Source organism: Penicillium cinerascens (genome assembly GCF_028974065.1).
Source record: "Penicillium cinerascens strain IBT 15544 chromosome Unknown contig_9_segment0_segment0, whole genome shotgun sequence".
NCBI lineage: Eukaryota > Fungi > Ascomycota > Eurotiomycetes > Eurotiales > Aspergillaceae > Penicillium > Penicillium cinerascens.
This window is the reverse complement of record NW_026695296.1, coordinates 1,706,166-1,720,491: the sequence shown is the minus strand read 5'-3', so window position 1 is coordinate 1,720,491 and position 14,326 is coordinate 1,706,166. Positions and strand designations below refer to the sequence as shown.

Here is a 14,326-nt window from a genome sequence, read left to right as displayed (position 1 = left end):
GATTGGTCGGCTTCTTCCCATGTTTGCTGTATATCTTCCCTTATTTTTCTTTCTCGGTATCTTTTGTCTTGCCCGGATTACTTTGTTTTTAATGCTAGGGACTACGATGCGACTGATGATATGGATACCATGATTCTTTTTGTTAAATGCAATGTCAATGAGAAATTTTCCTTGTTTTAAAGGGGTATAGAGATATAGTAAACAGTACTAAAGTAAAGGTAAAACAATAGGGATGAGTGGTAAGAACTTCTACTATGTGATGTGCAGTGGCAATAGCCCGTTCGAGGGTGTGCCTGGCCGTGCCGATACTGCCGCCTGCCACCCCTGGCACGCTGTACCCTGGTACATCCCTGACAAGAGAAGGGGAGAGCTCCTGTTCCTCTGGTGTCTCAGCATTTGACACATCGACCTTCGACCTGCATCCAATGAGAGCTATCAACCAGTCCTGCACTGGGCCGCACTCATTTGCCAATCGCGGTGGGTAAACTGGGTGGAGACCCAAAACACGCCTGGGGCGTCACCATGTCGACCAGGGCGAGAGCCCCAGTTGCGACACCTCCGATCATCACAGGCTCGCCTTCGGTGCGCACCTCCCACTGCGAATCTGGCGCGTTCCATACCCCAGAAACACTCTCGCCCCTGGATGCCGATTTAAGCGCTTCAGACTTCTTCATGGCCGACGACGCGCGGAGGCTCGTCTCCCCGAGTATCGACGACTCCATAACACACCCCGAACACGACGCGCACGAAACCACAGCACCCTCGGACAACGGGGAGAAATATGAGCACGAGGCGACCGCCACTGACTTACAGGGCCCAGAAGATCACAGTATCCTGCCCCCCTTGACCGACCGCGACGATGACAGTTTATTTCCCTTGTCCGAAAATGGCGACCATGAGCGCGGGAACAACCAGACGCTCATTGAGGAGCGCGAGATGCGCCGGAAGCTGATGGACATGGAATCGAGCTTTTTGCCGGAGCCCTCGACCATTGACGTTGCCGCGACTGGCCCCACGGCCGGCGCAGATGATACTTACCTGGTTGGAGTTGGTGGTGACTACGAAGCCGACTTGACACAGCAGACCGAGTCTTCTCAGTTCTCTTTCATACCGCCGTCGGAGACCTACCATGATCGAGAACAGAATCAAGATGGCTCCACCGAGGGAACAGAGCATGCGCATTATGACACTACGCCGGGCGCACATGCGCAACAAGAACAAGATAATGATACAACATTTGATACCCTCGCATCATCACCTACAGCATCGGCCGCGGCTCGATCTGCATATCGCAATCAATCTACTCTCTCCGAAAATGTTCCTGACAGCAACCAGGTTTTGCAGGATGAGCGGCCTTTCAGATCCCAAATGTCCCAATCAGATAACGAGTCACAACTCACGCCCTCTAAACTCCGTCACACATCTCCCAGCCCGTCCCCGGGCCCTTCGAGGCTATTCAGTGATCAGAGCGGTAGCGCTGGAGCTAGTCTCTCCCGAAAAGGAAGCCGGCCCAAATACTTGACCAGTCGCCAGTCCGCCCACCGTCTCTCACACTCTTCGGCTGCAAGTAATAACACTGAAACTACAAACAGCGATGCGACACTGGGTGCCGACTTCGCGCTCCAGTCTGGAGGAGCAACGTCAGAGCACTGGGGCAGCTTCAATGCAGGATCTCTCAGCCACAAGACCCGGACGACTAGCCTCGGAAGTATGGCATCTGGCGTTTCAGGATATAGCGAGGAGAACTATCTGGAGAGGCGAAATGCCGTGCCAGGCGATGGTGGCCTTCAGACATTGGAAGAGGAAAGCTCGCCGAAGTCCTTACGACAACACTCAGGCTTCGATGAAATATCAGCCCCCGAAACACCAAAGGCCAGACCCCGGGACAGCTTTCCGACTGACACCGCAATTGCAGAGCGTGTCAAAGGCATTCAAGTTCCCACCAACTTCGTGCAACGGTTCCGAGAAGACTTTGGAAACACGGGACCCTCTCCAGAGAAGCGTGCTGGTGCTTCAACCCCGGCATTTGGCCGAAGTGGTCGTACGATGACTCTCAAGGAGCAGAGTAGTACCATTGATCGGCTCTCGAAGGAAAACTTTGATCTGAAGATGCGCATTCACTTCCTCAATGAGGCTCTGAACAAACGATCTGAAGAGGGCATAAAGGAAATGATCTCTGAAAACGTCGAACTCAAGTCGGACAAGCTGAAACTTCAAAAGGATAACCATGGGCTCAAGCGCAAGATTCGCGATTTGGAAAAACAAATGAAGGATCAACAATCTGACAAGGACTCCATGGTGAATCACGACCCCGAAGCATCGGAAGATGATCGGGACTCTGCGCAAGATGGAGAAATAGTGTTTTTGCGGGAACGCGTTGAAACGTATGAAGTCGAAATTGAGCGGTTGAGATCAGAAAGCATTGCCCGAGAGGCCGAGAAGCGACGGCTCGCTGAAATGGTCACCTCGCTGAGTGAAAACCGGGGAGGGTCAGATTCGGGCGCACGAGAAGAGAGGGTGAGTAAAAGAACCCGTTGCAGCTTATTCCAAGCTAACACATTGCGCAGAACATGTGGAAGGATATGTTGGATGCAGAGACAGCAGCTCGTGAACAAGCCGAAGAGGAGAACCGCAAACTACGGGATGAGACGCTTCGAGGTGCCCTGAATACATCCAGCAGCAGTCCACTCATGATGGAGCTTGAACTCTTGAAGCAAGAGAATGCAGAGTTGAGAAAGGAAGTCAGCGCACAAACTTCGATGCTCACATCTCGCAACCGAGAGAAGGAGCGTCTATACCAGGAGATTGAAGAGTTGAAGCTTGGTTCGCGGCGCGATGGCAGCCGATCTGTCGCCGGAGACAGCATTCTTGATCGCTCGGCGTCACGCGCTCAGATGCGGCCATCTTCTGAACACAGCGACGGGACTGGATCGCACGGTTACATGGATCGCGATGAACTGGAAGCCCGGAACGGACAGCTTCGTGACCAGTTGTCGACACTCAAGCTCGAGAACCAGGCCATTCGAGCCCAGCTTAACGACTATGTCAACGAACTAGACGAACTTGATAAGGCGTACCAGGCTGATGTTGACCAGGCCGAGGAGGAAATAACGAACCTGCAGCAGGAGCGAGACCAAGCCATGCAGGAGCGAGATCAGGCCATGCAAATGGCTGATGAGCGTGATTCTGCGTTCCAGGATCTTCGTGCCGAGGCGCAGGAGGAACTAGATGCTCTCGGCGAAGAGCTTGACCAGAAGATCGTTGAGTGTCAGCGCATGAACGAAGACCTGAGGAATCAAGATGAGAGCCTCAAGATTCTACAAGCAGAAATGCGTTCGGCCAGCGAAGGCATCATTCGCTTGGAGGAAGATGCGCAGAACAACCTTGAGAGATATAAGGCTGTGCAGCAGGAGCTGGAAGAAACCAATCGCGAGATGGAGGAACTGGAGAAGAGCCTATTCGAAGCCAATACCAAGGTTCAACGCTTGACCGTGCAGATCGAATCGAGCCAGAACGAGATTGCCTTCCTTCGGGAAGAACAAGATAGCGATAAGATCCGCATCGGTGATCTGGAGTCTGAATCGAAGATGTACCAGATGATTTTGCACAGCGAAAAGGAGAAGACCAGAGAGCTGGAGCAGCGGTTGGCAGACGAGCGACACCAACGTGAGGTTGTTGGAAGCAAGGAGAAGCAAGAGGTCCAACGGATCATGAATGAACTGAACCGTGAAGCCTCAGCAGCCAAGGAAGATGTTCGCAGGTTGAAGAAGAGCCTGTCCACTCAAGAGATCGAGACCACTACCTGGCGCGAACGTCTTATGGATCTCGAGAATAACCTCCGAGAGACCCTGGGAGATCTCAGCGGCAGCCGATCGAGTCTGATCTCCAACATCATGAAACTCCAAAAGGAGCTGGAGTCCACCGCCCTTGAATTGGAAAGCTTGCGGCAGCAATTCGATGAGAAGGACTCGTTGCTCCGAAACCGTGACGCTCTCCTGGAAAGTCATGGCTTGGAGTCCCGCAAGCTCTCCGAGCTGCTGGAGCGTGAGAGACAAGCTCGTCGGGCCGACAAGCAGTCCTTCGAACAATCTCTCAAGTCCCACCAGCAAGCGTCTCGCACCATCACCAACAACAATTCTCGCATTACCGAGCTGGAGAACGCTCGAAACCAGGATCGCAAGCGATTCGCATCCCTTGAGCAACAGTTCCGGGATCAACTGAGCGAGCGTAATACAATATTCCTTGCGATTTGGAAGAGACTGTCCTCGATCTGCGGGCCGGATTGGGCTCATTCGAACAGTCTGATCAATGGCAATCTTCCCAGCCAGGAAGTCATTGGCAACATTTTGTTTTGGCCCGGCTTCAGCCGCAATTTGTTGCTTGCTGTCAAGACCGTTGAGGGTGTAGTCAGCGGGTTCAAGAGCCGGATCAAGAGCATCGAACATGACCTGACCAAGCAATACTCAAACCTCGAGCATTCCTTCAATCAGCGAGCCCGGAGACTCGAGCGTGTTGAGGAGGCCGTCAAGAATATGCGGTCTGGAAGGGGCCACTCGATCTCTTCCTCGTCATCGGAAGCGGCCAAGTTGCGAGGCGAGAACCGGCTCTTGAAGGCCGAGATCAATCTCCTCCAGTCCAATACAAGGCCTCATGGGTCGGCCTCTGCGACAGCTGCGGCCGTGATGTCCCCGCGATCCCCATCCCTCGGTGGAACAGAGAATGCGGAGCGATCGTTGTCACGTCACAACTCCACATCTGGCGGGGATAGATCGCGCTCGGAGAGAACTCTCACACGCAGCTCCACGGGCCTGCCACAACCCTCTCACACCTCGTCAACCAGCACGTTGACCAACAATGCCGGGGCCATGACGCATCGCTCGCGCAGTGGAACGGCCAACTGGGAAGGCACCGATGACAAATGGGTTCATCGACTGCATGAGTTGGAGAGGCGGCTCAAGGCTGAACGAGAGGGTCGTCTTCTCGACCGCAATGGAGCGCGAAAGCGGCTGGAGGAGCGTGATGTCGAGAACCAGAGACTTCGCGATCAACTTCTGCGAGAACGCACACGGCGTGGCCCGTCTGGGACAATTACCCAGCCTCCGCATGGCCGTGTCCCGACCTCCGATGAAGGCCAGACCTCGAGTGAAGGGGAGGGCATCACGGTGGACATTGAAGTATGATGTGGTGACTCTTGCTTTGTTAACGCAGTTATGTCCGTGTACTATATACCCCTCCCCCCCCTCTGTCCCTGTTCTGCCTCTGTTTTCAGACCTGCATTCACTTCTCGGTATGTGTTAACTGGCGCTTATGTATGTGATGATCGAATCACGACGGTCATGGAAAAGGGGCGTTGAGCTAGATTTTGATCGATTTGTTTGTTCGTTTCCTACTGTATCTTTTATCTACATACATTTATGGGTTGATTCCCCCATATACAGATGCCTACCGCAGCGAGACCTTGAGAGAAAAGTCCACGATGCCAGTGCCCTGGTGAATAGAACTGGTCGACAGGATATCCACGTCCGGGCACGTATAAGCCGGCGCATTCTCCTCCGTCAACCCACCGCTGACCTCGATGAGGAACGCCCGACCCTTACCCGCCCACTCCTGCTTCAACTGGCGTGCAGCCTCGCGGACTCCCTCCGGCGTGAAGTTATCCAACATAATCACATCCGCTCCAGCACCAATCGCCGCATTCGCCTCCTCAACACTTCGACACTCAACCTCAACCTTAGTTGAGAAGCCACCCGTTGCCTTCGCAGCCTGCACCGCACGAGGAATAGCAGCGGCAATCGACGCAATCGACGAGACGTCCTTAACACCCCCATCCGCCGCAGCACGGTTATTCGCGCAAGCCCAGACATGGTTATCCTTGAGCATAGTCATGGAACTCAAATCGTGGCGGTGGGGATCGGCACCACCGACAAGAATACCGTACTTCTCAACGATGCGGAAACCCGGTGTAGTCTTGCGGGTTCCAGCCAGGATACCCTGCCAGCCCTGGGCGCGGAGCGCGGCGAGCATGCTAGCGGACTTGGAGGCGATGCCGGAGCAGCGGGCGAGAATGTTTAGGGCGACGCGCTCGCCGAGGAGGATCTTGCGGATTGGGCCGCGGACGGTGGCGCAGTGTTGGACAGGGCTGAGAGTGTCGCCTTCTTTGACGTGCCACTCGGTGCTGTACCGTGTCAGATATGGGAAGTCTGTAGTAAGTAATAAAGTTGATTGACATACGTGCAACCCAGTTGCGAGAAGACCTCATCGAAGAAGGGAACACCTGCCACGATGCCCTGCGCATGATCAGCATGCTGCCTACACGATCTGGGTTTGATCAAACTCACATTGCTCTTCCCCAATAACCGGGCCTCGCCGTCAGACTCGCCGACGACGAAGCCGCCGTAGTCCATACTGGGACAGTCCTCCTCGAGCCATTCGGAGATGAGGCGCTTGTAATTGCCCGGCAGAAGATGCCGTAGGTCTCCGTGTGCTGCAGCCATGATGTGTACAATTGAATTGAATTGAATTTCAAGTGGGGGAGGAACAGGAAGCAGCAGCCCGCAGTTCTCCCCGCGTGGGGTCGGGGGGTTCCGGACGGTCACGTGGTGATATGGATTCCGTTCGGGGCTTTGCGGATGTGTTGATATAGTTACGAGGTTTATGTAGTAGCGATGAGAGACACGATGCTTTTTTGACTTGGCTAGTATCCCAAAACCATATAGTTACTGCAGGTTCTGTAGCAGCGGGAGTGAGATTGACGTCGGTATCCAGAAGTATGGCCCGATAAGAAGAGGAAAAAGATCCAGAAACAGATCCAGGAACTGGTCCGATAAGCTAACGATTCATTTCAAGACTTGATGAGTCTAGAAGGAGATGCTAGCCTTGGTATAACAAGCGCAGAATAACTTCTGGCCGAGAGAATAGTATTGATGACGCATCTAGTCACGCTGTGACGTACCAAGCACACTGCCGAGGTTTGTTTTTCATCGAGTACTCCAAGAGTCTACAAGACCTCGGGAGTAGTTGTACCCAGTATCAGCAAATAATACGATACACTGATACGCATACAGTGACACAGCAAAAGTATTAACACCCCCCTAGACCCACCCCCCCTTATTACCTAATATTCTGCCGGCCTAAAACTCCATGAATTTCTATCTAGTAGGGCGTATACCAGCCCTGGCTCTCAATAATAGCTTCCACCCGGTGCGGCATCGTCTCAGATAGATGCGTTAGGTGCTGTATTTCTAGTTCTTCCCATGCTATCTGTGCTGTCTCCACTAGAATAGCGTAGGACGCGCTATTATTACGCATATCAATAAGATCCGGCCGTAACTCATAGATTTTAGCCTTCAAGAGCGCCCATAGGTTCTCAATAGGGTTTAAATCAGGCGAATGAGGCGGCCATTCCATTACCTCAATTCCTAGCTCGCGTAGAGTATCGCGGACAACGTGTGCAGTATGTGTAGGCGCATTATCATGCTGAAAGATACCACCCTCATGATTCATTAATGTAGGCAGCATTCGGAGATATAAATCTCGAATAATAAAGCGATCAACGCCTCCGCGAGGTGCTTCAGGGTTTCCAAATAGAGGGATAAGGCCAGTGCGTCGTGTGCTGCCAGAAAAAGCCCCCCAAAACATCTGCTTAACTTGGTTTCCTTTTATAGGAAGACCTTGACATTGTCTCTCCTTAGGCTGATCTCGAGGGCGAATAAAAGTCCATTCACGACGAACACTAATACCGCGCTCAATTGTACATTCGTCAGACCAATAGACACGAGCCCAATCTTCAGCAATAAAGTGTCGATAGCGATGCGCCCATTGAAGCCGTTTTAGCGCATTTTGTTCGGTCAAATAGGGCCGCCAGCTACAGCGCCACTTTCGCATATTCTCGGCGTTTAAAAGGCGTCGGATCGAGTCATATTTAACCAAAAATTTAGGTCAGTAAGCATTTAAAACTAAAGGAATATAGCTAACCTTATTCGACACATTTGCAAGCAAATCAACGCGGGTAATCTTAGGATTTTCCTCAATAGCGTTTAACAAACGCTCACGATCAGCTTCATCAAGCTTCCGTGGGCGTCCAGAGCGTGGTTTAGAGACACCATCGAGTCGTTCGCGGTCCTTTTTAATAGTATAGCGTATACTAGAAAGAGAGACCCAAGGATAGCGCTTTTGAATACGTTTATAGCCCCATCCCGCAGCTTGGGACAGCTCACATATACGCTCACGTAGCGCAGGTGTCAATTCAGACCGCGGTGCCATAATAGATAGCAAAATAAGGAGATTCAGGAGGTATAAACAGAATAACGCGCAAAAACGCGAGATTATTGAGCTACTACTAGCGTGTTCCTAGGTAGGCGGTGAGAGGGCGGTGTAGGCGTGGGTCCAGGGGGGTGTTAATACTTTTGCTGCGTCACTGTATCTTTTAATATGCACAGATATATGCAGACCAATCGAAAATACAAAGCACAACTCATAACCAGCTTCCAAGTTAAACGGTATAAACCATGTAAATCTAGCCCACTCGGCTTCACGCCCCCTCACAAACCAATAATTGCGCAACTAATAGCAATAATCAACACCTAGCCCCTGGGAACACCCCTAAACACGACTCATTGCCCAAAGTAGGGACCAAGCTAAGTAAGCGGCACGAAACAGGCAACTCGGCATCCGAGCGGCACGCTATTCGCAACTATAAACCCCCATCGCACGATCGACAAGATCCGCACGATGGGAACCCAAAATGCCTCAAAAGGGAGTTTCCAACTAGCGCCCAGTGTCAACGCCGGACACGGGATCTCCAAGTCCTTTCCAACCAAACCACTAGTGCATTACTATGCTAACTCCGTAACTCGGCACAAAGGCTCCGAAAAGGTTCCGGGAAAACGGCAGGGCGGCACAAGACACTAATCCAGTAGAGGAATCTCTTGGCTTAGGAAGTCAGGGTGGGAACCGGGACTGCATCCGTATTTGCCGAGTTCTCGAACCATCCTGGAAGGTTTTCTGAGGGTGGCGCAGGGGCTGGGCTGGGTGGGTTCAGGTTCTGGGCAAAGTCAAGTTTTCACGCGAGAATCGATCCGGTCTGATATCCACTTCTTTGCAGAATGGAGCTCAATCGTGGACTTCTGAATCGTGAATATGTCTTCTTCGGAAGCACCGAAGACTGGGGTGTTTTCCCAAAATCGAGTTTTTCTTTCTTTTCTGGCTCTTGGATGAGATTCCGTCCTATCAGGTTATGTCTACAAGGTACATGAGGATATTTGCATAAAGAGGGTTGAATCGGGGACTCGGCACGACGAAGGTAAATTGACGGGCTGCCGAGACAGTAACCGCGGATCGGCGTTGTCAGGGAACCAAAGTCCTGTCAGCTCGGCGAAGCGGGAATTCAAGCTGAAAGTCGCCGAGGCAGGTACCATTCTACTTTGGGGCCTGGGCATTATTCTAGAACACTTGGAAAGGTAACGAACATTTCAAGACCCCACTCGTGCTGTATCCATGCCTCAGGCCGGTTATCAATGGTAAATCTATGGAGATCGGACCCAACACTCGGATATAACTCGGCGATCGTAATTACTCCTTCCAAGCCTTGTACACATTCTTGCAGCCAAAGACCTGACCCTTTTTCAAGAGCACCATGTTGCGCCACTCGGGCTCGTTGATCGCATTCACGTAACGACTGGGCTCAACGCAGAACCCGGCGCCCTCGGTGTGCGCCGGGGCACCATCGATCGCCGGCACGTCGATGTACTTGCCGGTGTAGAACTGGAACGCGGGCTCGGTGCTGTGTACCTCGAGGTGCAGACCGGTGTTTGCGTTGCTGAACTGAGCCAGCCGGCGCACGGGCAGGCCGCGCGTGTCGAGCGGGATCTTGGACGGGTCGGTCTCCATGACGAAGACGTCGTCGATGTGCGCACCCGTTGCGGTCAGCTCGAAGGGCTCGGTGACCTCGCGGGGGAACTTATCAATCTTGCCATGCGGGATGCCGGTGTCGTCTAGGGGCAGGTATTCCCGGGTAGCCAGCTGGGCGGTGGTGCCAGAGATGGTGGGGCCGTCGCCGATGTTGAAGTAGCTGGAATGAGCGTGAGCATGAGCATGAGCATGATGGGGCCCGTTGAAGTGGCTGACTCCTCCCGGGGGAAAAAAGCTTACCTGTGGTTGGTGATGTTGACAGCCGTCTCCTCGCACTCATCACCGACAAACTCCACCTCGTACTCAGCCGTCAGGACCGTCTTGGCCTCGCCCTCCTTACTGGCGGTGTACCAGACGCGCACCTCGACGGTACCGGGGTATCCCTCCTCCCCATCGACGTGGCGGTACTTGAAAAGCAGAGCGTCGCGGCCATGACGCTTGACGTGGTGGGGTCCATCGAACACGCGCTTACCCCAGCCCTTTTCACCACCGTGCAGGGCATTGGGACCATTATTCTTCGTGAGCTGGTACTCTTTACCGTTCAAGCTGTGAATGAGGCCGTTCTTGATACGGTTGGCGACGCGACCGATCGTGGCGCCGTAGTGCGGGGTGTTGTACTTCTCATAGTGGTCTTGAGTGGGGAAGCCCAGGACGATGTTCTTGCCGCCAACGCGGAACTCCTGGATGATGGCACCCAGGGGCAGGAAGGTGAACTCGGCCTGTTCGGGAGCGGACATGGCTGTGATCTGGGGGAGAATTCGTGGAGTCGTGGAGTTGAAAGTGGGATGGGGATTTAAGGATCTGCCATGACGTCCAGACCCCGCATTAGGACGGAATCGTCCACCGGTAGGGTAAATTGAGAAAGCAGTTGAGGCAACTGAAAAATGGTGTTCGGTGTTTAGGCTAAACAGTAGTACCTTGACGGTTACTTAGGGTTGGGATTTCCCGTGACGGTTGATTCTTTGAGCCTGACAGCCTCGTGGCCTCTTCAGGCTGCCAGGCCATCAGGCCGCCAGGCACGCATCCCCTTCCGATACGTAAGCGGAGTCTCAGTTGACGGGAAAGTTAACGGTAAAGTTAACTGTACAGAAAACGGTACGCCTAGAATCCCAACGGGGCAAAGATACTCCCAGCATAAAAGTGAATCTGCGGGTTTAGGATAACAGACATCCGTCTCGGAGACAACCCAGTTCCGGTCGCCGAAAGGACTAAAACTACCCCGGACTTGGCGCGCACGGTCTCTCCGTGTGCACGGTGACTTGACCGAGCTGAGGCTGTGAAGGCGAGGCTGTGCCTGAACTTAGTTCACAACAGTAGAGATGGCAGTGCGAGCTAACTAGTGCTTTATTGAAATCTATCGATGCCCGGAAAATCGAAACCCGCGGGCCATTTGGCCCAACGCGGCAAATCGGCAAACGGCCGACTGAAATACTGAAACCAGTGGATCCCAGTGAGAAAACAGGGCTCACGTAAGGAGGTCGCCCCGTTCTCCACCACCGTTCCGCTTCATCATGGATCGGTTTTAGGTTGGAATTCGGGAATTGTAGGAAACGTTGGAAATCAGAAGTCAGCGATCGCAAATCAGTCCATAGAGCTCGAACGGGACCGAAGAACCAAGGAATGAACGCCAAGCTCGTACCGTCAAATGGTGTTCGGGATTACGGGGCCTAACTCCGCGCTTACGAGTTCTGTTGCATTAGTCAGGTGGAGTCGAGACCAGTTCGGCTCCGATGTTGCAGTGTGCAGTGTCTGTCAGAGTCAGCGTCCAAGGCGAAAGGCAAGGGGATGTGAGATGTGTGAGAAGAAAGGTTTCGATTGAATTAAGCCGTTTGAACGCCTCTCCGTTTTGTCCCCAACGCCAGCAGTAAAGAAGAAACTCGAGCCCAACTCTGTACAGGATGAATTAGGATCCCAATTGCTCTCGAATCCAAAAGTGGGGGATAATAGCTCCAACCCCAAAGACAGTAATGAACCTCTCCCAGAACAAAAAAAAAGAAAGAAAGAAAGAACATGTATAGTATACATGCATCACGTCATACGGCGTTAAGATTTTCGAACAAGATTTTCGAACCAAAAATGGAAGGCGAGGCTTAAACCGAAGTGATCTCCGTCGGGTTTGGATTCAAGAACTGATTGAAGTCGTCGTAGTCATTGCCGACACAGTTCATAGGCATCTGGCGATTAAACATGGGCGAAGACATGGGTTCGTCGAAGGACAGATTGGCGTAATCGGAGCCGGACATCATCATATCCATGTCGTCGAAGGAGCTGAATCCACCGTTCGGCCACTGCTGCCCACCCTGTAGAGCCAGTGGGTTGACGACGCCTTGCATGGGCAGACCGTTGTGCATAAATTGGGGGTTGCTGGGCATGGATTCCTGCTTGACGCGGGCATTGCTCGTTGGGCTGTAAGCCGGCGGGGTGGGCGGCATGGTCTGGGTCTGCGAGAAGGCGTCGGAAGAGAATCGAGTACGAGCAACGGGGCTCTGCGGGCTCTCGGTCCCATCAGAGGATTCCTGGCGCTGCATGCCGTTCCGCCACAGATCGTGCTGCATGGTGTCGGGGTTGTCCTCGAAACGCTCACCCTTGGTGTGGTCGAGGGCGCCGAGACGAGTAAGAAGGTCGTGGGTGAGCGGGTGGCCGTTGGGCTCGGTCTTCAAACGCTCACCGGGCCATCCTTCGCCCTCGGTGGTTCGTCGGTAGAGTTCCTGGAGGCCGTGCACCAGCCAGACTTGTTGTTGCTCGAGCATCTCAACGTATCTATAATCGGCGGGAGTCAGCTTATGTGTCCGGATAAGTTTGTCGACAGTGCCAGCTCACCCCTTAGGGTACACTTTATCGTGGGCCTTCTTTCGCTCTCCGAAAACGCAGACGGCATTATCTGCACGACAGCGCGAGCACGGGCTTGCTCCGTCACACTTGTTCGGTCAGTGTATGGGACGATGCGCCCGCCGCAGTGCCACATACCTTGGACTTTTTCAGGCGACAGCGATCGCAGGCCTTGCAGACACGCTTGCGAACATTGTCGGAGTGCGAGTGATCGGAACCTGGTGTTGATTGTCGTGCTGCCATAATGTGTGTTGTGTATGGGAGGAGGGGGAGGAGGAGGAAGGATAGAAGAATAGAATAGAGTACAGCAATCGCAGGTATTTCCAGAGCAAAGCTATACTTCCAAATCCGGAGGGTGCACAGAGAAACGACGTCAACCACCACGATCTTATGATGTCGTGACGAAAAGAGGATTGAGTTTGTAATTCCAGGTGTAACCAAGTTTGGTGGTAGAGTAGTGGGATGGTAGAGTATTGTGCAGGGCCCAAGGATCATATAATCAGTCTTTCAGTCCAGAGGGAGGGGGGGGGACTAGGGCGCTTTTTTAATTTATTCTTTTATTTTAATATTTTTTTTTCGAGGAATTTTAAGGCATATCTACTCTTGTACGAGCATGCGATCGGATCGAATCATAACATGTGTATGCGGGCTCCACCGTAAGATGATCACAGGGCCCCGTTTTATGAAATCTCTCACTGATTACACTATCCCCGGGTGGGGACCGCGAAAGGATGACTCGGCATTTCGCGCGAAAAACGGAGAACGGAGCATCCATCGGCCTTCGGAGACTTCTGAAGCGCCCTGACGTATATCCGGCTGGACTGCATTTCCAGCCACTCAAATGGGAAAAAATGATTTTAAATTTGGAAAATCAGTCTAATGAATCATTATGATTCCCCTTTCAGGGGCAGTTTGAATACGTTACTAATCATAGACTTCTCCCACCTTGACACGTTACACCTGGAAGGGAAATGCATAATTACTAACGTAGTGCGCACGGAGTCCTGTATAAGCGCTTGATCCGTCCGGCAAGCCTTTTCCGTGACTGCAGACAAGTCGAAGAGTACGAACACGAGCTAGCAGCAGGCAGTCGGATCGCCCTTCCAGGATCATGTCACGAATAGTCGTGATTCATGACACCCTTCTTTCCAATCGACGTTGAGTGGCTTCGGACTTTCGTGTGGCAGTAATCGACCCGCCGGAAACAGTCATGACGTGACCGTCTCGGCATCAAAGAAACCATCGAACTTTCTATAGTGGCACTTGACTTCTCGTATAACTGAGTCTAATCATATTGTGCTGATTACTCTGGAATTGGGGTGGGTTCTATGTAATTCTGATCAAGCACCTCATTAAGCAGCGACGATCTGCCGGCCCAGCCCAGCCCAGCCCTAGTTTCTGTAATTCTTCATGAACTACGGGTACTACCTGAATAAAGTAATCTACATGAACTACAAGCTTGGAAGTACATTCAGGTACGATGGCTCGGCGACTACGACTTACTAGGTAGCATCTCCCTGGGCTATGACCTCATCTGAAGCGGGAAGCTTGATCTCGGGATTTACTATCACCACATCTGGCAATCCTG

General features: G+C 52.6%; 4 protein-coding genes across 4 annotated transcripts; 1 reads left to right on the top strand and 3 right to left on the bottom strand.

The window, feature by feature from the left end:
- Positions 1–522: 522 nt before the first annotated feature.
- N7498_007493 (putative anucleate primary sterigmata (ApsB)) lies at positions 523–5,180 on the top strand (the record flags this gene model as incomplete). The annotated part of the gene is made up of 2 exons (XM_058454555.1): positions 523–2,517; positions 2,568–5,180. The coding sequence occupies 2 exons, from the start codon at positions 523–525 to the stop codon at positions 5,178–5,180; spliced, it is 4,608 nt and encodes a 1,535-aa protein (XP_058306804.1).
- A 262-nt stretch (positions 5,181–5,442) lies between these two features.
- N7498_007492 (nicotinate-nucleotide diphosphorylase (carboxylating)) lies at positions 5,443–6,494 on the bottom strand (the record flags this gene model as incomplete). The annotated part of the gene is made up of 3 exons (XM_058454554.1): positions 5,443–6,175; positions 6,232–6,287; positions 6,339–6,494. The coding sequence occupies 3 exons, from the start codon at positions 6,492–6,494 to the stop codon at positions 5,443–5,445; spliced, it is 945 nt and encodes a 314-aa protein (XP_058306803.1).
- A 3,076-nt stretch (positions 6,495–9,570) lies between these two features.
- On the bottom strand, positions 9,571–10,646 carry N7498_007491 (Glycoside hydrolase-type carbohydrate-binding subgroup; the record flags this gene model as incomplete). Its single annotated transcript, XM_058454553.1, has 2 exons — positions 9,571–10,069; positions 10,150–10,646. The coding sequence occupies 2 exons, from the start codon at positions 10,644–10,646 to the stop codon at positions 9,571–9,573; spliced, it is 996 nt and encodes a 331-aa protein (XP_058306802.1).
- Positions 10,647–11,999: 1,353 nt separating this feature from the next.
- N7498_007490 (Zn(II)2Cys6 transcription factor domain-containing protein) lies at positions 12,000–12,981 on the bottom strand (the record flags this gene model as incomplete). The annotated part of the gene is made up of 3 exons (XM_058454552.1): positions 12,000–12,669; positions 12,730–12,827; positions 12,877–12,981. 3 exons carry the CDS (start codon positions 12,979–12,981, stop codon positions 12,000–12,002), a joined length of 873 nt encoding a protein of 290 aa, XP_058306801.1.
- Between the last annotated feature and the right edge of the window lie 1,345 nt (positions 12,982–14,326).